At 38.0% G+C, this 24,008-nt stretch overlaps 1 protein-coding gene across 3 annotated transcripts in view; it reads left to right on the top strand.

The window, feature by feature from the left end:
- prkd3 (protein kinase D3) overlaps window positions 1-24,008 on the top strand; it is a 261,740-nt gene that overhangs the window by 156,966 nt on the left and 80,766 nt on the right. For all 3 annotated transcript variants that reach the window (XM_077238666.1, XM_077238668.1, XM_077238667.1), the window contains exons 6-10: window positions 8,053-8,242; window positions 8,339-8,410; window positions 8,501-8,684; window positions 10,149-10,272; window positions 11,574-11,651. In XM_077238666.1, the coding sequence (XP_077094781.1) occupies window positions 8,053-8,242; window positions 8,339-8,410; window positions 8,501-8,684; window positions 10,149-10,272; window positions 11,574-11,651 (648 nt within the window). The remainder of the gene's footprint in view (window positions 1-8,052; window positions 8,243-8,338; window positions 8,411-8,500; window positions 8,685-10,148; window positions 10,273-11,573; window positions 11,652-24,008) is intronic.

The following is a 24,008-nucleotide window of genomic DNA, read 5'->3' as shown; positions in this document are numbered from 1 at the left end:
CCGCTGTATGCATTTCCTCCGGTCACGATGCTACCACAGGTCATCGAACGGATCAGGGAGAGCAAGTGTGCAGTGCTAATAATAGCCCCTCTCTGGAAGACCCAGTTATGGTTCTCCGAGCTGGCGCAGCTACGGGAAACAGCCCCATGGCCAATACCGCTGAGGAGAGATCTCCTCATGCAGGCGAACTGGAAAATCTGGCATCCCCGTCCTGACTTGTGGGCCCTTCATGTATAGCCCCTCAACGTCTCCCCCGGAAAGGGTGTAAAAAAAACATCTCTGAAGTGGAAAAACATCTCTTAGCACCTTCAACTAGGCATCTCTACGCTCAAAAGTGGGTTGTATTCTCTGGCTGGTGCGCAGCACAGAGCCTGGACCCCTACTCGTATGGAGTATCAAGTGTACTCGCCTTCTTGCAAGAGATCTTGGACGTGGGACGTACCCACCCCACGCTCAAAGTGTATGTGGTGGCCATAACAGCATTTCACGCTCTTGTGGCCGGGCAATCACTAGGAAGAAACAACCTCGTTGTGCGCTTCCTTAAAGGGGGCAGAAGGTTAAACCCTCCTCGACCCCCCTCTGTGCCTATCTGGGACCCCTCCACCGTCCTGGAAGCCATGAAGGGTGACCCATTCGAGCCACTTTCGGACTGAGGACCTGAAGCCTCTTTCGCTCAAAACCACTCTCTTACTGGCACTAGCTTCAGTCAAGAGAGTGGGCAATTCGAGTCTAAGGGCCTTCATTGCCCCTTGGGCGTTAGAGCTCATTCCACGAGAGGCATGGCCTCGTCATGGATTTGGTCAAGTGGAATACCAATTGAAGATATCTGTGCAGCAGCCGGCTGGGCCTCGCGGTCCACATTTATGAGATATTATAACCTGGAAGTTCCCGCTTTTCAAGCAAAAAAGGTTCTTTCAATATAATAAATGTTAAGCACATGACTAAATCGCTTCAGTCGATTTAAACCTGATTATATGGCAGAAATGGGGGCTAATATAGCTATAAGCCATGCCCATTCTGGCAGGCTATGATGTGCCAGGGCGTGAAGCGGCCTGATTGGATTGTGCGCATGAGCCGCCTCGCTATAGATTTGTGCAGTTGCCGCAACACAGCCAATGACTGCTCTAGACATTCAGCTTAGTGTCTGCTGTGCAGCTGCACTGCGTTTTAAAAGTTTGGCTTCAATATTCTTGAGAAAAGGGAGTTTTTCCCATAGCATAAGCTACTTACGCAATACTCGTTCCCTTCTCTCAGGAAACCGAGGTTACGTTAGTAACCGAGATGTTCTCTATTTATTTGCAGTAATGAATCTGAGCTGCCATTCCAGAATGCTTTTACTGTAATGTGTGAAAAACAAATCAGTAAAGATCATTTCCATTTTTTCACATGCATCTAGACAAATTGCTGCAGCACTGTAATAAATGCCGCTTCAAAGGTTTCAGTTTCTTTAATGTTTTTGAAAGTTGTCTCTAATACTCACCAAGGCTACCATGGCGGTAGGCACCTGAGACCCGCAGTGACGGATTAATTGACAGCAGCTGTCAGACTCTAAGGGTGCTTTTACACTAGGGGTCGACCGATATGTGATTTTCTGGGCCTGTGCCGATACCGATTATTACAGATCAAGTAGATCGATAACCGATATTTTAAAACCGATATATAGCCTGGTGTAAAAATGTAAGTTAATGCCAAAATTTAAGAATAACAAAGAGTTTTGACAAATACTTTCTTTAAATTATTTTAAACATATTTTTAAATCTGAGAACTGTTAATAATAACATTATTATTATTATTATTATTATTAATAACAAAAAAAAATTGCAGGGAGCACCCTGTAATTCTGTAAAACTTTTTAAAGACTCTATTTTAATGGTTAAATTAAATTGTAGCAATCAAAAAGCATTTCTTATTCATTTAAATCATCAAACTTATTCAATTTATTTACAGTTTAACAAAAATTACATGTTTAGGGCCCTATATGAAAAAACAAACTTTTATTTTGACGGGTTGCTTTGGAGATCTTTGAGTTTATGTGTGTTTATGATATGACGATAACTTTTCTCATTTGAAGCTTTAAAAAGCTCATGAAGTGACTAAGCGGCTCTGGAGATGATGTTTATGCAATCATATCCTCATATAATGATGCGGCTGAGGCTGAAAACAGCGCAAGCGCCACGCGTGCTCCAGTGTGTGTGTGTGTGTGGTAAATTAAATCACGCGTCTGCACCATTTATTTAGAGACACGCAGGATTCATATTTAAATAGTCTTTTTGTGGTTTGAAATTCGATTTGATTTGTACTGACCTCCATTTTATTAATTCATCAAGAAGTTGACAAATTCCGTGACATTCCGTTTTTATGACTGGATTCCACGATTCGGTCTGTGTTTTCGGCATCGCGGACATCACAGGACCCTATTATATTGAGGTATTTTGCAACTTCAGTGGAGTAATGTATTGCTACTTCAGCAAAGTCTTGTGCTTGTCGTCAAATAAAGAAAAACAAACACGATGCGCGTTCTGCCTTCTCTCTGTCAGTTAAGTCCATTCTGAAACTGTAATTCCGCGAATACTTGGCATACAGGCACGAGTGTTTTTCCATAATGAAGCTTGAACTCTCTTCTTTTAAATGAATTAATTTATATAAAAAACAAATATTCTCAGTTTATGTAATCTGTATGAAAAGAGAGAGATGTCAGTCTTTTTCTTTCCAGCTCATTATACCTGATTACGTGTTAATGTGCCACGCCCACGGAGAGCGCGCGGTATTCAAACGCAAATGATCTAAGGCAAGCCATTCAAACATGCCAACGCCCACCAGCTGGATTATAAAAAGCATCGTGTTCAGTAAGTATCTTACTAGAGCTGTGTACACAGTGTATCCCTACGATGTGAGGAATAATACTATCTAATAACCCTGGAAAATGTACCAGAAGTGCTGGTAATTTCATTTCGCGGAGCAACGGATACAGCTGATGTAGTAAGTCATTTATTCTTAAGTGCTTTGTTCTAATCGCGATATTGAATAGTGTCTGACTGTAAACGGCAAAAAGCAGTGGCGGTTCTAGAGGGGGGGCCAGGGGGGCCCGTGCCCCTGTGACAACAATCTTGGCCCCCCTTGTGGCCCCCCTAAATGTGGAGTGTGAAATAATTTTTACAAAACTGTTTTTTTTTTTTGCTATCGTTGTTATCGTTGTATGCGTATTACTTTTTTATTATTCTATCTTTGTGGATTTGCTTGTTCACGTGACAATTCGCGGGAATCGCGGCAGAATAACGTCTGTCTCCTGCACGCGAGAGAGGAGAGAAGGAGAAAGCTGGTAAATGTCAGTTCAGTTGCAAGTTCATTCTTTATGTGCGTATCGGGTGTGCGATGTGTATTGTCTATTATGATATTGTAATCAATGTTTTAACTGTATACGATGCACTGTGAGCTGACATCGCATTTGTCTCTCGTCCTTTCACTGCTGTGTGCGGTTCATAGGTAGGCTATGTCCCCAAATTAGTTTATGTCTTATATTTAAATCATATTTATATCGCTGTCTGTTGCATTGAGACTCTGCTACGGTTTCATTTTGAAATTCTAGTCGGCGAAATAAAGGGAAAACAAACAGCGATGATTTCTTGACTGAAATCCGCGTTTTGAAGGAATCACTTGCTTCTTTCCCGAATGAATCAGCCGTTTGAACGAATTCGTTGAATGAATGAATCCTTCAACTCACTTATTAAGACAGTGACTTGCCGCCGCCTACTGGCGGTTTTAGTTTCATATTTAAAGTACCCTTTAATTAAAACGTTAAAATTAGAAATAATTTCATGTTTAAATATTGATTTTAAAAAAATCTCATAGCTTTATGCAATTGTGAATGGAGTTTAAATATATTAATGCCACTTCTGTGTCTCCTCTAGACTGCAAAGATGGATTTTGATTAAATGATTTAATTTGACTGGTAACAGTGGTACTGTATAATTATTGTATAATTAAGTATTATTGTATAAATAAGTATAATTACTGTATAATTTGAATGTTAGTATTTGACATAAAAGGTGATTCATAACTCTAAATAAGTTTAGAAAGAATGTCCATATATAGGTGAAAATGCCTCTGGAAATCAATTTAAGGTGGCAAATTAAATTAATTAAAAATTAATTAAAAAATGAATTTCGGTCCCTGCTGTTAACTGACCACTGCATAGAATATTAAAAAATATGAATATCTTTGTGAGTCTGCTGTCAAAAACAGGCCTAAACCAGCCATGTCACCAGCACAAAAACACAATCAGTAAAATATATAATCTAATCATCAACAAAACATTGAAAATATTGAGATATATTTTTGTCAATATCGCACACCCCTAATGTACGGTATGAATTTTGATTTCTTCAGGTTTTAAAAAGCCTTAAATTCGATTTTAAAAAGTGTGCAGGAGCCCTGTAAATGGTTAGACATAGTAACCTAGCAAGTAAATTAATTAATACGCTTCTTGGTCCCCATTGCTTTTGCTCTATAGTTCTCACCAAAATGGAGAGAAAGAATGACATCATGTCAATTACAGTTACTGTGACTAATACTGAATATGTAATGCAAATGTAAAAATATAATGGAAATGCAAATACATTGTTGAATGATTATAAACATGGTATTTTGCCTGTTAATGCCTGCAGTGCAGTGCAGAAAATGATATGACAACAATAAGGTCTAAATGCAACTGGCCCCTCTAACAGCACAACTGGCCCCAGCTTGGCCCCCCCAGTTGAAATGGTCTAGAACCGCCACTGGCAAAAAGACTGTTTAAATATGAATTGTGTGTCTGTGTGTAGGCTAAATGATGAATGAACGGCACAGGCGCGTGAGCGCTTTGTTTACTACAGTTATACAGCACGTTCATTCACTCTCGCACCTACATAAATGTTATGTTTACATGAACACATCCAAACTATATTGCTATAGCCTACTAAAATGAGTAAAAATAGACTGAAATATGTTGAAATAAAATGTCTGTATAAGCAACAAACTGCAAATTCACATGTATATGCTAATATATCATACACAATATGTTACAAATATTGTAACAAAGACTAAATATGAATGTTTAGACAAGATTTTGTGATTAGTTTTGGATAGATTATAAAGTTTTGACTGTAAAAAAAGACTACTGTCACATTAAATAGGTACGGTTTTGTTCACCAATTTCTGCTCATAGTTAAATATACTATAGTATGATGTTTTGTCAAAAATAAAGTAGGTATATTGAATTATCAACTAAGATGTTATTATAGTGTTTGTTCCAATATTCAAACTAATGAATCCTTACCTTTTTTAATACGTATGTGTTCTTTTTTACAAAGAAATACACTTGAAATATTGTTAAAATTGTAATTGTAACCTATATTTGTAATTGGTTACAATTTCTAATTGTAAAATATGTATATATAGATAATTTCTTTTGTCCTTGCATTCTTTGGGACCCAGTAACACACCTGTGTGAAAGGGCTAATTAATATTCAGCTCATTATGTATGTGGCACATTATCCGGCCTTTGTCTTCTCAGGTGTGAACACGCCTCCACGCATATTGCCTTTCCAAACAAAAGATGTCTTATAAAATTTAAATCAATGTATTGTTTTGTGTAAATGATTAGGTAGGATGATTTTCAGATCATTTTGAAGCAAAAATTCTAGGCAACAACATCCATTAGTCAAAAGTCTTGTGGACACATATTTAGTATGTGTTTTGTGGCCTTATTTCAGACACTTTAAGTTTTAGTTTTTTCAATAACCATGCATAAACATTATTCTCTAAAAAATACAATCATGTACATACATGTTGCTCACATATTACGGTAGCCCCGCTTTTGCTATATAGAGTGAATTTACACCTTTGCCATTAACATGTTTATAAATAACTGGAAAAAGCACAAATGTCAGAGCATGTCAGAACACCTCAAGGACCCCAAAAACCCCTTAGACCTCAGGGGGTTAACTTTGAGAGACAAGACAACTGATGCGTGATCAGTGCAGCAGCTCCAGTCAGCGAGTGCTGTCGGTGTGAGTGCTAAACTTTCAGTGCCTTCAGCTTTCCGCATTGATTGGCCGGACTCGTGACTCCCAACAAATCAGATGTGCGGGACATTGCATTGGTCTAGTCTATAGAGTGGTGAGTTCCGACAGAGGTGGCGCGTCAGAGCCAAATATAGCGCATTTCAAAATTAAATTATTTTATCGGCAAATCGGTTTTGAAAATGGCTGATACAGATAACGAGAAAAATGCTCAATATCGGCGCCGATAATCGGCCAGGCCGATAATCGGTCGACACCTATTTTACACTGGGCTGGCTTGCTGCGGTCTGAGGCCGAGCGCAATTGTTCCCGGCGCCCCCCGCAACGTTGGTCTGGTTTCACACTCAACTTGATTCTATCGAACTCTGGTGCGTTTGCGTGCATCTTACGTCATTGCAAACGTGCACGGCGCATGATAGAAAACATGACTTAAGTCAATATATTGTTTTTTTTATTGATTTGGTGCTATTATGCATAGCTGAGTAAACAACACAGGTTTACTGTGTGTGTGTGTGTGTGTCGCATAAGCTGTCTTTCCGCTGCTTGCAAATGGACTCTTTTGAGGAGACAGTGGATTTCCATTAATTTGTTGCCCTGATTGCAAGCGAATACACTGCAGACTCAATCTTGCTCGTATCCAAGGTGAATCTTCATCCCTTACGTGCGTTTTATTTAGCTAAATGCATCATAAGCGGCTTAAACACATGCACAGGATACTTGACTTCCTGAACAAGTGCGCACCCGACTCCGTCAAACTCAGACCATCTCCTCCAGGTTGTCTCGGGTTCGGTACCCCAGTCCGCACCCGGGTCCCATGAATGCGTTCACATTAGCGATTTTTCATACGAACCGTGCCCCTTTCCGAACTAAACTGCCAGTGTGTAAGCCCCCTTAAATGGAGAGTGACTGGAGTGACGCAAGTAGCTTTGCAACAGAGCTGTCATTTGAAGTCGAGGACTTTTCTCCCCCACCTTCACCTGAAGTGGAGGAGGGGGAATTGTCTGTGGACACAGGGCCAGAGCCATATCATTTCGAGCTGCTGGCTCAAACTGCGGTCTTAACTCCCACATCGCGATCGGCATCCGACGATGCTAGCGAAGCAGCCAGGGAGAATGGGGCCAGTGTCTGAGTGGTAAAACATTAGAATTATGGCTAAATTAGGCTAATGCTCATAGCAAATGCTAACGGAACTATCAACAATTTAAAACCCATGCATTTAGGTTAATTTTGGTATGATGTAGTGTTAATTAAGCGAAAAACAGATATTTCAAGTCTCCTTCTACAATTACAAATTATTCTGTCTCAGCAGGTGCACCTGTGGGCACTGCAGCTCACTGTCCCTGGTAGAGAATGTCTGTTGTAGGGAGATATCCAAGCTATAGCTATGAAATATGACAAGACTGGAGTGTTAAGTCCAGTTAATTCATCCTGATCGTTTTCAATACTCACAATTCCAACTCCTGACTCGCTACAGTGGTTTTGACAAAACAAGATGTTTTTTATACTGCCAAGGGCATGGTAGCTCGTACCAAGGGCGTGGTGAGCTGTAACCTGCTTGCGTCACCTTCCACCGCTTGCGTCACATACAACCTTAAACATCCAATAGGAAAATTCAACTGCAGTAGCCACCGTTCAACCTGAAGAGGGCAGCACTCAGACATTTTTACACCATATATTGTAGAATTAAAACACTTTATACCCAAATGTCAAAAAAGTTACTCGAATCAATGAACAGCACTAATAAAGCCCCATTCTTACGGATCATTAACTAAAAAAAGTTGGTTTAGGGTTTAGTTACCCTTTTAAAAATAAATAAATAATAATAAGAAATCTTTTCTTTTGAACCGGAGTGTATGTTCATCGTACTGTTCTATTATTACCGTATTATTCTGTGGTATGCAGTATGTGTAGGTGTACTGTGAACAGTATGTGAATTGCAGCTAGTATTCTTTTCTGAGCCTAATTTTTCTTCCATTGCTCTCCACTGCTGCAGCGCCTCCATCAGGAGCCAGGTAAGCGGATGCCATCGTGGAGCGGTCGGCCAATCTGGATGGAGAAGATGGTGCTGGGACGTGTGAAGGTTCCTCACACCTTTGTGATTCACAACTACACCCGTCCTACCATCTGTCAGTACTGCAAACGGCTGCTAAAGGGGCTTTTCCGCCAGGGCATGCAGTGTAAAGGTGTGTATCGCTGTCTTCCTTCACCCTTTTCATTAAAGAAGATATTTCTAGTCAAATGTAGGGGGAAAAATTATCAAAAAGTGTTTTCTTCAACAGACTGTAAATTCAATTGCCACAAGCGGTGTGCTTCAAAGGTACCAAAAGACTGTCTTGGAGTCTTCAATGGAGGTATGGTCATTTCAGCCACATCCAATTAAAATGAGAAAAAATGTGCTAACTTTAAAAATCACCACATAAGTCTACTGTATGTTCTTTCAGAGCCAGCTAGCCCTGGTCCTGACTCTGATACTACGATGGAAGTAGACAGCAGTGATGTGAACAGCGATAGCAGTCGGGGTCTGGATGATTCAGAGGAACCTACCACTCCAGAAGACAAGATCTTCTTTATGGACTCCCCCTTCATGGACCGTGAGAAAGATGAAGAACCTGTGAAGACCATCAGGTATATGCTTTGGACAATAAATATCTTGTGAAGGTTGGTGTTAAAGCATAAAGGAATAGTTCACCAAAAATTAAAATTCTATAATCAAAAATGCCTTTCTCTGCTAGCTCCAAGACACTCATGCCTGATCATTGTCTGAGAGCATGTTACTCGCATCTAGTTCCAGGGAACTACATGTGGAGTAAGTAGAGATGGATATTACATTTTGATTGAGCTTATGACCCATGATATGACCAGATTAAGTTTAAACTGGTCTGGTGTGAAGCAGGAATGGCTTGTGGCCGGTGGGCCCTCTCCAGTGAGCCTTCCATTTCTCCTGGACCTGCACACTGAGGTGACTGGTTCATGGAAAAACCCTTATTCAGCTTGTGTAGTTACCTCTGCACAGTTTAATTATTCGACTGCGGAGGGACTATGCAAGCAGGGATATGTGAGGATGCCCCGGGTTGAAGGGGCATACACAACATACACAGGGGCATAAACAACATACACAACCCTTGTGGCCGGTTGGCCCTCTCCAGTGAGTCTTCCATTTCTCCTGGACCTGCACACTGAGGTGACTGGTTCATGGAAGAACCCTTATTCAGCTTGTGTAGTTACCTCTGCACAGTTTAATTATTCGAATGCGGAGGGACTATGCAAGCAGGGATATGTGAGGATGCCCCAGGTTGAAGAGAACCTTGCTAGTCCCCGTCCCATCTTGTTCTCGAAGTCACGTCAGACATCATTGCGGCTGGCGGTGAAGTTAATAGAGGTGAGAGCACAGCCAACTGCCTTCAGGAAGTTCATTCCTCGGCTGATTTGGCTCCTCCTACTCAGGCTCTCAACCTCTACAAATGGTTATTTGTGGGGGTATATCTTTTTTTGTAAAAAAGGGAGTAGAAACTTGCAAAGAAGATGGGTTGATGTCCATTACAGGCTAAATGAAGGTTAGAGCGGGGCCTTTAGCAGAGCTGGATGGACTTTATCGTGGTTCGTCGTCTATTCTCTGTTGCCCTCTTCAGGTCATTTAGACTGGACAGATAGAGAACTGATGAATATGCCCTGCACGCTCCCTTCGGTATGCTGTTCCCTTAAGCTGGGGTGTTAGTGGCCGGCATAATGATATCTAGAGTTGCTGAGAGCGACTTCACACTTCATCTGTCACCTGCTTCGGCTGCTGGTACTGTGGACTTAGCTGAGGTGCGATTTTATGATTGACGTCATTTTACACATGCCTCAGACACCGGGTTCAGTGGTACACATACCCATAGCATCAGCAACTGATGCAGCATCTCATTACCATGTCAGGGAACCGGGATTACATACATAATCCTAAAATGTTTTACAAGATTTCCATATCAAAGTCCTTCTTCCTTAACAAATTAAAGTGAGAATATGCGAATTTACCAAAGTTCTAAATTTTTCTTGATCACTGATCCACATTCACCCAATAGATCTCATGTTTTTCGTGTCTCTTTGAAGCCCCTCGACCAGCACCAATATCCCACTGATGCGTGTAGTTCAGTCCATCAAACACACCAAACGGAGGAGCTCCACTATGGTCAAAGAAGGATGGATGGTGCACTACACCAGCCGAGACAATCTTGTAAGATTTGATTACACATTTACAATGTAAAGCTGCTGTTTTGTTTATTTATGTGATGAATTAACTTTAATAAGAAAGCATCTGCTATGGGCATAACTGTAATACGATGTGGCTGAATAACTAACTGAAACTGCTAGTTAGTGTTACACCGTGTCCTGACTACATGCGACGCCGCGATAAAAGGTATCTTTTCCATGTTAATCATAGTTTTTGTCCTAACCAGCCGCGACGGTGACACGATTCTATTTTAGAAACGGTTTCTATTTTTATGCGACGTTGCGCTGGAACAACAAACACTTAAGTGTGGCAATGATAATCTCAGGTACTGTTTATGTGCTTTATTTAATGTTAAATGCATGCAATGTGACTTTGAATATCATTTAGTGCTCCAGCTTTGTATCTGTAAAAGCAACAATGGATAATTCACCTCAGATCTTGAAATTAAACAAATGGAAAGAAGAACATTCAAACTGTGAACAAACAAGTGTATTCTTCGACAAAGATTGTTTTAGTAACTCAGTAGCCTATGTATTTGAATAATCATTAAAATGGTGTAATATTTGTGAATTTGATTATGTAGCCTGCTTATCCATTTTCTTGCGAGTGTCGTCAAGATTACTCTCTGGTTCTGTGCACTTGCCGCGAAACTCCGTCCACACAATGTTCTGATTGGCTGTGGGTTTTGATTGACTTTGACGCATCTCACACTAGTGTGGACGTACAAATTATTTGTCGCTGGAATCTTATTGCATCGCGTCTGGTTAGGACACGGTGTTAGCCATTTTTCAGTAGCTTAGCTGGTTTCACCAGTGGCGTAACTTTGTTAAACCTTTTGAAAAGTGGGTGGGACAGGAGTGTGTGTGGGGGGGGGGAATAAAAATAAATAAATAAAAATATTTTTTAGATTTATTTAAAAAATACCATGCCCAAAAATCTATTTCAATAGTACATTGAGTTTACTTTATCAACATAGAAGACATGTTTAATAAGTTTCATTCTTACATCTACAATGAATATTAGTGTGCTCTGATGGAGTGGTCAGCGTGTCAGAGGTTCTGGGTTCTAATCCACCCTAGTATAGTTTTCAAAAAGTGGTATGGACAATATCGATCCTGGCAAAAAGTTGTGGGAACATGTCCCACCTGTTTCACCCCAAATTACGCCTATGGTTTTCACAATAAATTTTAATGTCCTATCTGCATTTACACATTATAAGTAGCATAAAGCTTTTACCATCGTCTTGTACTTCAAATTAATTTGCATTAGAGTTTTGAAGTCAGTTAAATCTGTTTTGTCCTCAGAGAAAGAGACACTACTGGAGACTGGACAGCAAGAGTCTGACTCTGTTTCAGAATGAGTCGGGAGCCAAATATTACAAAGTAAGAGTTTTAGTCATATTTAACTAAAGTACTTTGATAAAAAAAAATTAGTGTTATAATTGTCGGGGTTCATGTTTAAGTTATATTCTCTGTTGGTTGAAAAATGTGACATTCATTTGTATATTTTAATGTTATTGAGAACAACCTTTAGAATGACACTGGAAATTATAATATTTCTCATATACTTGTAACGAAACTGATTATGCTGCAGTTCATCTTTGATCTTTGTAATGTCAAAACATTATAATTAATTGCTCATCTAGAGCATTGCAGACAGCTAAAAGCAGTAGTATTTTCCCCTCTCATAAATACCACTGAGGTCTCTGGTAAGTACCACAGAATACCCCCTCCTCCTCCTCTGCTTCAGTGCTGCCAAGAGAGAGAGAGAGAGAGAGAGAGATTAAATGAAGCTGGATTCCAAAAAAAGTTAACTTCACAAAAGTGAACAAGAACTCCACATACTGAGTGTGATAACATAAGATGTTAAATGTGCATTGATATATGTGTAGTTAGTTGTGTGCCTAGATATGAGTATAGGTTGTATATGCTCAGAATGCGTGTTTCAGATGCATTTTAATATAAGTGGACAACTTAAAAATATTTTAAACGCACTACTGGTGAGATTTTTTAATACTTTTATTCAGTACTTTTTTTTTAAATACTTTTCATTCAGTTGATAAAGTGAATGCTGTTATTTAAACTTCCAGTCCAACTTTATATTCTTTAACTACCATCTACTTTGTTTGGAAGTACAATGTATATGTTGAATTCATGTTGTAGTGCAAAACCCTTGCTACTTTTGAGGTGGGATACGGGTATAGTTAGGGACAGGTTTGGTGGTTTGGGTAATTAGGCTTGGGTTAAGGGTCATCAGTAATTACAGATGTAGTTACATGCAGGTATTTTTTAAATACAAGTAAAATTAAAGCTGCAAGCAGCATTTAGCGGTGTTCAAGCAGTTAAGGCCTTTCAGGCCGTTAAGCACAAAAGCATCAAAAGACATTAAGTTTTATGTAGCAAGCATGATTTACCATGATATACTACATTTCAGTGTGATTTTTCATGATTTACCATGTTCCAGTATCATTTACCATGAATCTTACATGATTTTCCATAGTTTACCTTGATATACCATGTTATATGATGATTTACCATGATATAGCACATTCTAGAATAATTTACAAGGATTCTAGCATGATTTACCTTTTTTACTATGATTTACCATGTTTCTGGCGTTATTTACCATGATTTACCACGTTGATAGCAATTATATGAAGCATAAGAACAATTGAAGTGATAAACTCTGACAAAATATGAATGTGCTATAATAGTAATTGTTATTTAAGTGATTTTATAGTGTCTATATACAAAAAAAGACAATTAATAAGAAGAGTGGCCAGCAGAGGGCAGTAGAAGACCACTTATTGGCTCACTTTCATTTTCAACTACTTTGTTTCTCCAGTATTCTCCAGTGAAGCAAACCATTTTTTTCATGTTAACTCCATAATGCATGCTTACACACACACACACACACACACACACACACACACACACACACACACACACACACACACACACACACACACACACACACACACACACACACACACACACACACACACACACTTTTGGGATATGTTATTGTGAAAATCTGTTTTAATGGTATATGAGCATTTCACATATTTCTTTGCAATGTAATAATATAAAACTAATTAAAGAAAATGCTTTAAGCATTTGTTTGTTAGCCAATGCTGAAAGCTGATAAAAAAAGATAAAAAAAAATGTCTAATGCTGCTGCTCCATCTAGTGGACAACAGTGCTATTACAGCCTACTTATACAATAGGCCATGTTTTTCATATCATTTAATCTACACACGCTCATTCTGATGTAGATAGAGACATTTGGAACTTCAGGAGCCAATGTGACTCAATTGTCACTTCAATAGACGATTTTTGACTAAATGTTATTGTAAATGTTAAATTAGTGAATTTATAAAGTCTAAATATTAATTATAGTTGAGTAGTGTGACAAAATGACTTTTTTTAAACAGCAGGGGCAGTAAAATACCACTTATTGGCTGTTAGCCTTTTTCAAGCTGTTATAGCTTTTCTTGACCTTTTTTTAAGAAGCTATGAGCATTTATTGAAAAGATATTGGCTTTCGGTCAAGGCTACATATTGAAGTGACCCTATTATAGTCATCCAAATGAAGAAGTTATACATTTTCCTATAATTATTCTTCTAGAGAGTACAAAGCGATAGATGAATTTTGACAAAATGTGATTGTAAATGTTAAAATAATGATTTAATAAAGTCTAAATATCAATTTTATATAAAAATATTAGAGAGTAGTATGATGAAATGACAGCAGGGGGCAGTAAAATACCACTTATTGGCTGTTATAGCCATCCAAGCTGTTATAGCTGTTATAGCCATCCGATTTACACTCTATTATAGCCATCCAAATGAAGTAATTATACCTTTTCTGATAATTATTGATCTAGAGAGTCCAGATAATTGTACTGCACTGGTTTTAAACATTAAGATATGAAAATTATACGATCATAGATGGAAAAGACCATTTACAGCCAATACAGGCAATTTACCATAGGAAATACATGGTTTTAAAGCTTTTCAACAGTTATAGCGCCACCTATTGTCCGATCTCCATGAAACGTTTCATGCTTCTTCACCATGGTATGACACATATGCTCATCAATTTTTGTGAAGTTCTGAGTTTTTATTTATGATTTATAGGCTTTTGGGTGCATTTTGTCACGCCCCTTTTCTAAATAACCCTTTAATACCATAAGAAAAATAAAAAAGTTCAACTTTTTTTCAATAATTATTGATCTAGAGAGTCCAGAGAATTGTCCTAGACTGGTCTGATTCCGATCGGGCAAAAAAACAGGGACTAGTTCGCAAAAGTAGGTTTTAACATATCCGTGAATATTTAATGAACGGTTTGATTGACAGCAATGGTTCTAGAGGCAAAGTTGTTCAGCATAAGGAGATCTATCAAATGATGTGCATATTGTGGGGATGTGTGCAACACCACGTGATTACAGAGCCGTAAAACTCGTTAGCGCCAACTAGTGGCCGATTTCTTTCAAAACTCTTACAGACCTCTTGGGCCATGAGTCGAACATGCCCATAGAGTTTCGTTCCGATTGGCCTCCGTTAACCTTGTCTCACAGGTGCTCAAATTTAATTGGCCGATGGCGGCCATGTTTTTTTAGATACGCCAATATCCTTTTACACATACATGGCACCTTGGACCAAGACACTGCATACCAATTTTCAGGTCAATCGGACTAACGGTCAGGTGGCCACACCCCCTTTTATGTTTTTTCAATGTTATAGCGCCACCTAGTGCTAGATCGACGCGGTTTTTTTACTGTGACCTCAAATTGAACTCATTAATATGTGGACCAAGTTTGGTGAAGATATCTCATTTCCTTCTTGAGTTATAGCCATTTTAGTAAAATAGGCTCCTCCCACAACGTTCATTTTGCGCCCCCTAGCAACCGGAAATCGAAAATTCGACTTTTTTTTGATAATTATTGATATTCAGACTCCAGAGAACATTTCTGCACTGGTTTGGTTCCGATCGGGCGAAAAACCAGGGACTAGTTTGCAAAAGTAGTTTTTTGACAAAATTCAAAATGGCGGAAAACTTTGCATACCGGAAATGAAATCGGAGATATACGTTTTTTAAGTCAAGAGTCCAGCTTTCCAATGATATAAGACACTTGAGTCTACGACATAGGGTTTAGGAGTTATGATCACTTTCACGTTTTTGTTACTATAGCGCCACCTATGGGCCAATCGGGCTCATACTCTCTCAACCTCTCCTCGATTTCTGTGCTACCTTAATCCCAAATATGAAGTCTCTAGCACTTACGGTTTGGTCTGCACGACGCGTTTTACGGCAGAATAATAATAATAATAATAATAATAATAATAATAAAAATCAGTACAAATACAATAGGTTTTCAGCACTTCGTGCTTGAACACCTAATAAAAATCAGTACAATTACAATAGGTTTTCAGCACTTCGTGCTTGAACACCTAAAAATCAGTACAATTACAATAGGTTTTCAGCACTTCGTGCTTGAACACCTAATTAAAGCTGCAAGCAGCATTTAGCGGTGTTCAAGCAGTTAAGGCAGTTAAGGCAGATAAGCTCAAAAGCATCAAAAGACATTAAGTTTCATGTAGCAAGCATTTAAACACTGACATCATAGATGGAATAGACCTTGTTTTAGCATGATTTACCATGATATACCAAATTTTAGCGTGATTTTTCATGTTTTACCATGTTCCAGTATGAATTACCATGAATCTAGCATGATTCACCATAGTTTACCATGATATACCAAGTTCTAGTATGATTCACCATGATTTACCATGCTCTAGCATGGTTTACCACAATTGAACACATTCTAGTATGATTTAATATGATTCTAGCATGATTTATCATAGTTTACCTTGATTTACCATGTTATAGAATGATGTACCATGATTTACCATGTTATAGAATGATTTACCATGATATACCACATTCTAGAATGATTTACCAGGATTGTAGCATGATTTACCATGATTCATCACATTGCTAGCATGATTTGCCATGGTAAACCATGTAATAGTATTATTTACTATGATTTACCATGTTTCTATCGTGATTTACCATGATTTACTACATTGCTAGCATTGATGTGAAGTGTCAATAGCCATGAAGTGATAAACTGACAAAAAATGATTGTCTTATAATAGTTAACATGGAAAAACAGGTTTGCTTTAATAGTGATGAAAATCAAGTCTGTCAAAATGAAACTGAGACAATAAGTGGTCTTCTGCTGCCCTCTGCTGGCCATTATACTTATTAATAAAGTGTTTTCACAGGTATCTTATTTAGACATATGCTTACACACACACACACACACACACACACACACACACACACACACACACACACAAAGACAAATGTTGTTGTTGATTTTTTCAATGCTATTGGGATGTGTCATTATGAAAATATACTTTAATGGTCTATAAGCATTTCACATAATGTCTTTGTAATCTATTAATCCGATTATTCAGCATTTATTCAGAAATATAGGACTACACACACACATTCTGTTGTAGATACAGACATTTGAACTATGTGATGGAAGAAAAAATTTCACTGCAAGTCTCCTTCAGGATTCACATTTCTCAATGTGCCACAATAGTCAGTAGCAATACTTCAATAGATGAATTTTGACTAAATGTGAGTGTAAATGTTAAAATAGTGATTTTATAAAGTCTAAATAACAATTATAGAATTATATTAGTTAGTAGCATGACAAAATGACTATTTTAAACAGCAGGGGGCAGTAGAATACCACTTATTGGCTTAATATGCCATTATGTTATAACTTTAACCTTTTTAACTGTTATAGATGCATTATTTCTTATCTTATTTAGAGTCACATGTTCTGACTTGTTTTTAAGAAGATCTGAGCATTCATTGAAGAGATATAGGCTTTCTTGGTAAAGGCTTCATATTGAAGTGACCCTATTATAGCCATCCAAATGAAGAAGTTATAACTTCTCTGATGATTATTTATCTAGAGAGTCCAGAGAATTGTACTGAACTGATTTTGAACATTGTGATATAAATATTATATGATCATAGATGGAACACACCATTTACAGCCAATACAGGCAATTTACCATAGGAAATACATGGTTTTAAACCTTTTCAACTGTTATAGCGCCACCTATTGTCCGATCTCCATAAATCTTTGCATGCTTGTTAATGATGTTATGTCACATATGCTCAATAATTTTTGTGAAGTTCTGAGTTTTTATTTAGGATTTATAGGCTTTTGAGTGTGTTTTGACACGCCCCTTCTTCTAAATGACCCTGTTACAATGAATCAAAGGGCAAAGTTCAACTTTTTTTCAATAATTATTGATCTAGAGAGTCCAGAGAATTGTCCTAGACTGGTCTGGTTCCGATCGGGCGAAAAACCAGGGACTAGTTCGCAAAAGTAGGTTTTTAACATATTCGTGAATATTTAATGAACGATTTGATTGACAGCAATGGTTCTAGAGGCAAAGTTGTTCATCATGAGGAGATCTATCAAATGATATGCATTTTGTGGGGATATGTGCAACACCACGTGATTACAGAGCCGTAAAACTCGTTAGCGCCAACTAGTGGCCGATTTCTTTCAAAACTCTTACAGACCTCTTGGGCCATGAGTCGAACATGCCCATTGAGTTTCGTTCCGATTGGCCTCCGTTAACCTCGTCTCACAGGTGCTCAAACTTCATTGGCCGATGGCAGCCATGTTTTTTGAGATACGCCAATATCCTTTTACACATACATGGGGCCTTGGACCAAGACACTGCATACCAATTTTCAGGTCAATCGGACTAACGGTCAGGTGGCCACACCCCCTTTTATGTTTTTTTAATGTTATAGCGCCACCTAGTGTTAGATCGACGCGGTTTTTTTACCGTGACCCCAGACTGTCCTCATACACATGTGTGTCAAGTTTGGTGAAGATATATCATTTACTTCTCGAGTTATAGCCATTTTAGTAAAATAGGCTCCTCCCACAACGTTCATTTTGCGCCCCCTAGCAACCGGAAATCGAAAATTCAACTTTTTTTCAATAATTATTGATATTCAGACTCCAGAGAACATTTCTACACTGGTTTGGTTCCAATCGGGCAAAAAACCAGGGACTAGTTCGCAAAAGTTGTTTTTAGACAAAATTCAAAATGGCGGAAAATCTATCATGGCGGAAATGAAATCGGAGATATACGTTTTTTAAGTTAAGAGTCCAGCTTTCTAATGATATAAGACACTTGAGTCTACGCCTTACGGTTTAGGAGTTATGAGCAGTTACGCGCAATTGATTGCTGTAGCGCCACCTATAGGCCAATCGGGGTCATACTCTCTGAACCTCTCCTCGATTTTTGTACTACCATCTGACAAAGTTTCAGAGCTCCAGCACTTACGGTTTGGGCTGCACGATGCGTTTTAGGGGAAAATAATAATAATAATAATAATAATTAAAGCTGCAAGCAGCATTTAGCGGTGTTCAAGCAGTTAAGGCCTTTCAGGCCGTTAAGCACAAAAGCATCAAAAGACATTAAGTTTTATGTAGCAAGCATGATTTACCATGATATGCTACATTTCAGTGTGATTTTTCATGATTTACCATGTTCCAGTATCATTTACCATGAATCTTACATGATTTTCCATAGTTTACCTTGATATACCATGTTATATGATGATTTACCATGATATAGCACATTCTAGAATAATTTACCAGGATTCTAGCATGATTTACCTTTTTTACTATGATTTACCATGTTTCTGGCGTTATTTACCATGATTTACCACGTTGATAGCAATTATATGAAGCATAAGAACAATTGAAGTGATAAACTCTGACAAAATATGAATGTGTTATAATAGTAATTGTTATTTAAGTGATTTTATAGTGTCTATATACAAAAAAAGACAATTAATAAGAAGAGTGGCCAGCAGAGGGCAGTAGAAGAGCACTTATTGGCTCACTTTCATTTTCAACTACTTTGTTTCTCCAGTATTCTCCAGTGAAGCAAACCATTTTTTTCATGTTAACTCCATAATGCATGCTTACACACACACACACACACACACACACACACACACACACACACACACACACACACACACACACACACACACACACACACACACACACACACACACACACACACACATTTTTGGGATATGTTATTGTGAAAATCTGTTTTAATGGTATATGAGCATTTCACATTTAACTTTGCAATGTAATAATATAAAACTAATTAAAGAAAATGCTTTAAGCATTTGTTTGTTAGCCAATGCTGAAAGCTGATAAAAAAAGATTAAAAATATCTAATGCTGCTGCTCCATCTAGTGGACAACAGTGCTATTACAGCCTACTTATACAATAGGCCATGTTTTTCATATCATTTAATCTACACACGCTCATTCTGATGTAGATAGAGACATTTGGAACTTCAGGAGCCAGTGTGACTCAATTGTCACTTCAATAGACGATTTTTGACTAAATGTTATTGTAAATGTTAAAATAGTGAATTTATAAAGTCTAAATATTAATTATAGTTGAGCAGTGTGACAAAATGACTTTTTTTAAACAGCAGGGGGCAGTAAAATACCACTTATTGGCTGTTAGCCTTTTTCAAGCTGTTATAGCTGTTCTCGACCTTTTTTTAAGAAGCTATGAGCATTTATTGAAAAGATATTGGCTTTCGGTCAAGGCTACATATTGAAGTGACCCTATTATAGTCATCCAAATGAAGAAGTTATACATTTTCCTATAATTATTGTTGTAGAGAGTACAGAGCAATAGATGCATTTTGACAAAATGTGATTGTAAATGTTAAAATAATGATTTAATAAAGTCTAAATATCAATTATATATAAAAATATTAGAGAGTAGTATGATGAAATGACAGCAGGGGGCAGTAAAATACCACTTATTGGCTGTTATAGCCATCCAAGCTGTTATAGCTGTTATAGCCATCCGATTTACACTCTATTATAGCCATCCAAATGAAGTAATTATACCTTTTCTGATAATTATTGATCTAGAGAGTCCAGATAATTGTACTGCACTGGTTTTAAACATTAAGATATGAAAATTATACGATCATAGATGGAAAAGACCATTTACAGCCAATACAGGCAATTTACCATAGGAAATACATGGGTTTAAAGCTTTTTAACAGTTATAGCGCCACCTATTGTCCGATCTCCATGAAACGTTTCATGCTTCTTCACCATGGTATGACACATATGCTCATCAATTTTTGTGAAGTTCTGAGTTTTTATTTATGATTTATAGGCTTTTGGGTGCATTTTGTCACGCCCCTTTTCTAAATAACCCTTTAATACCATAAGAAAAATAAAAAAGTTCAACTTTTTTTCAATAATTATTGATCTAGAGAGTCCAGAGAATTGTCCTAGACTGGTCTGATTCCGATCGGGCAAAAAACCAGGGACTAGTTCGCAAAAGTAGGTTTTTAACATATCCGTGAATATTTAATGAACGGTTTGATTGACAGCAATGGTTCTAGAGGCAAAGTTGTTCAGCATAAGGAGATCTATCAAATGATGTGCATATTGTGGGGATGTGTGCAACACCACGTGATTACAGAGCCGTAAAACTCGTTAGCGCCAACTAGTGGCCGATTTCTTTCAAAACTCTTACAGACCTCTTGGGCCATGAGTCGAACATGCCCATAGAGTTTCGTTCCGATTGGCCTCCGTTAACCTCGTCTCACAGGTGCTCAAATTTAATTGGCCGATGGCGGCCATGTTTTTTTAGATACGCCAATATCCTTTTACACATACATGGCACCTTGGACCAAGACACTGCATACCAATTTTCAGGTCAATCGGACTAACGGTCAGGTGGCCACACCCCCTTTTATGTTTTTTCAATGTTATAGCGCCACCTAGTGCTAGATCGACGCGGTTTTTTTACTGTGACCTCAAATTGAACTCATTAATATGTGGACCAAGTTTGGTGAAGATATCTCATTTCCTTCTTGAGTTATAGCCATTTTAGTAAAATAGGCTCCTCCCACAACGTTCATTTTGCGCCCCCTAGCAACCGGAAATCGAAAATTCGACTTTTTTTTGATAATTATTGATATTCAGACTCCAGAGAACATTTCTGCACTGGTTTGGTTCCGATCGGGCGAAAAACCAGGGACTAGTTCGCAAAAGTAGTTTTTTGACAAAATTCAAAATGGCGGAAAAATTTGCATACCGGAAATGAAATCGGAGATATACGTTTTTTAAGTCAAGAGTCCAGCTTTCCAATGATATAAGACACTTGAGTCTACGACATAGGGTCTAGGAGTTATGATCACTTTCGCGTTTTTGTTACTATAGCGCCACCTATGGGCCAATCGGGCTCATACTCTCTCAACCTCTCCTCGATTTCTGTGCTACCTTAATCCCAAATATGAAGTCTGTAGCACTTACGGTTTGGTCTGCACGACGCGTTTTACGGCAGAATAATAATAATAATAATAATAATTAAAGCTGCAAGCAGCATTTAGCGGTGTTCAAGCAGTTAAGGCCTTTAAGGCCGTTAAGCACAAAAGCATCAAAAGACATTAAGTTTTATTTAGCATTAATTTAACCACTGACATAATAGATGGAAAAGACCATTTACAGCCAATACAGGCAATTTACCATAGGAAATATATGGTTTTAAAGCTTTTTAACAGTTATAGCGCCACCTATTGTCCGATCTCCATAACATTTTGCATGCTTGTTAATGATGTTATGTCACATATGCTCACCAATTTTTGTGAAGTTCTGAGTTTTTATTTATGATTTATAGGCTTTTGAGTGTATTTTGTCACGCCCATTTTCTAAATGACCCTGTTATAGCAAACCAAAGGACAAAGTTCAACTTTTTTTCAATGATTATTGATCTAGAGAGTCCAGAGAATTGTCCTAGACTGGTCTGGTTCCGATCGGGCGAAAAACCTAGGACTAGTTCGCAAAAGTAGGTTTTTAACATATTCGTGAATATTTAATGAACGGTTTGATTGACAGCAATGGTTCTAGAGGCAAAGTTGTTCATCATGAGGAGATCTATCAAATGATATGCATTTTGTGGGGATGTGTGCAACACCACGTGATTACAGAGCCGTAAAACTCGTTAGCGCCAACTAGTGGCCGATTTCTTTCAAAACTCTTACAGACCTCTTAGGCCATGAGTCGAACATGCCCATTGAGTTTCGTTCCGATTGGCCTCCGTTAACCTCATCTCACAGGTGCTCAAACTTCATTGGCCGATGGCGGCCATGTTTTTTGAGATACGCCAATATCCTTTTACACATACATGGGGCCTTGGACCAAGACACTGCATACCAATTTTCAGGTCAATCGGACTAACGGTCAGGTGGCCACACCCCCTTTTATGTTTTTTTAATATTATAGCGCCACCTAGTGTTAGATCGACGCGGTTTTTTTACTGTGACCTCAAATTGAACTCATAAATATGTGGACCAAGTTTGGTGAAGATATCTCATTTACTTCTCAAGTTATATCCATTTTAGTAAAATAGGCTCCTCCCACAACGTTCATTTTGCGCCCCCTAGCAACCGAAAATCGAAAATTCAACTTTTTTTCAATGATTATTGATATTCAGACTCCAGAGAACATTTCTACACTGGTTTGGTTCCGATCGGGCAAAAAACCAGGGACTAGTTCGCAAAAGTCGTTTTTTAACAAAATTCAAAATGGCGGAAAATCTATCATGGCGGAAATGAAATCGGAGATATACATTTTTTAAGTTAAGAGTCCAGCTTTCCAATGATATAAGACACTTGAGTCTACGCCTTACGGTTTAGGAGTTATGAGCAGTTACGCGCAATTGATTGCTGTAGCGCCACCTATAGGCCAATCGGGGTCATACTCTCTGAACCTGTCCTCGATTTTTGTACTACCATCTGACAAAGTTTCAGAGCTCCAGCACTTACGGTTTGGGCTGCACGATGCGTTTTAGGGGAAAATAATAATAATAATAATAATAATAAAAATCAGTACAATTACAATAGGTTTTCAGCACTTCGTGCTTGAACACCTAATTAAAGCTGCAAGCAGCATTTAGCGGTGTTCAAGCAGTTAAGGCCTTTAAGGCCGTTAAGCACAAAAGCATCAAAAGACATTAAGTTTTATGTAGCAAGCATTTAACCACTGACATCATAGATGGAATAGACCATGTTTTAGCATGATTTACCATGATATACCACATTTCAGTTTTATTTTTCTTGATTTACCATGTTCCAGTATGATTTACCATGTTCCAGTATGATTTACCATAGTTTACCATGATATACCAAGTTCTAGTATGATTGACCATGATTTACCCTGTTCTAACATGGTTTACCAGAATTGAACACATTCTAGTATGATTTAATATGATTCTAACATGGTTTACCATAGTTTACCATGATTTATCTTAGTTTACCTTGATTTACCATGTTATAGGATGATTTACCATGATATAGCACATTCTAGAATGATTTACCAGGATTCTAGCATGATTTACCTTATTTACTATGATTTACCATGTTTCTGGCGTTATTTACCATGATTTACCACGTTGATAGACATTATGTGAAGCATCAGAACAATTGAAGTGATAAACTCTGACAAAATATGATTGTGTTATAATAGTAATTGTTGTATAAGTGATTTATTATTGTCTATATATATGAATGCAAAAGCACATGTGAAAAGACTATTAATAAGTAGAGAGGGCAGTAGAAGACCAC

Source organism: Siphateles boraxobius, unplaced genomic scaffold (assembly GCF_051911475.1).
Source record: "Siphateles boraxobius isolate OS27281-9 unplaced genomic scaffold, OSU_SipBor_1 22, whole genome shotgun sequence".
In the NCBI taxonomy this organism is placed as follows: Eukaryota; Metazoa; Chordata; class Actinopteri; order Cypriniformes; family Leuciscidae; genus Siphateles; species Siphateles boraxobius.
Note: the sequence above shows the minus strand (reverse complement) of the source record. Positions and strands in the feature narration are given on the sequence as shown.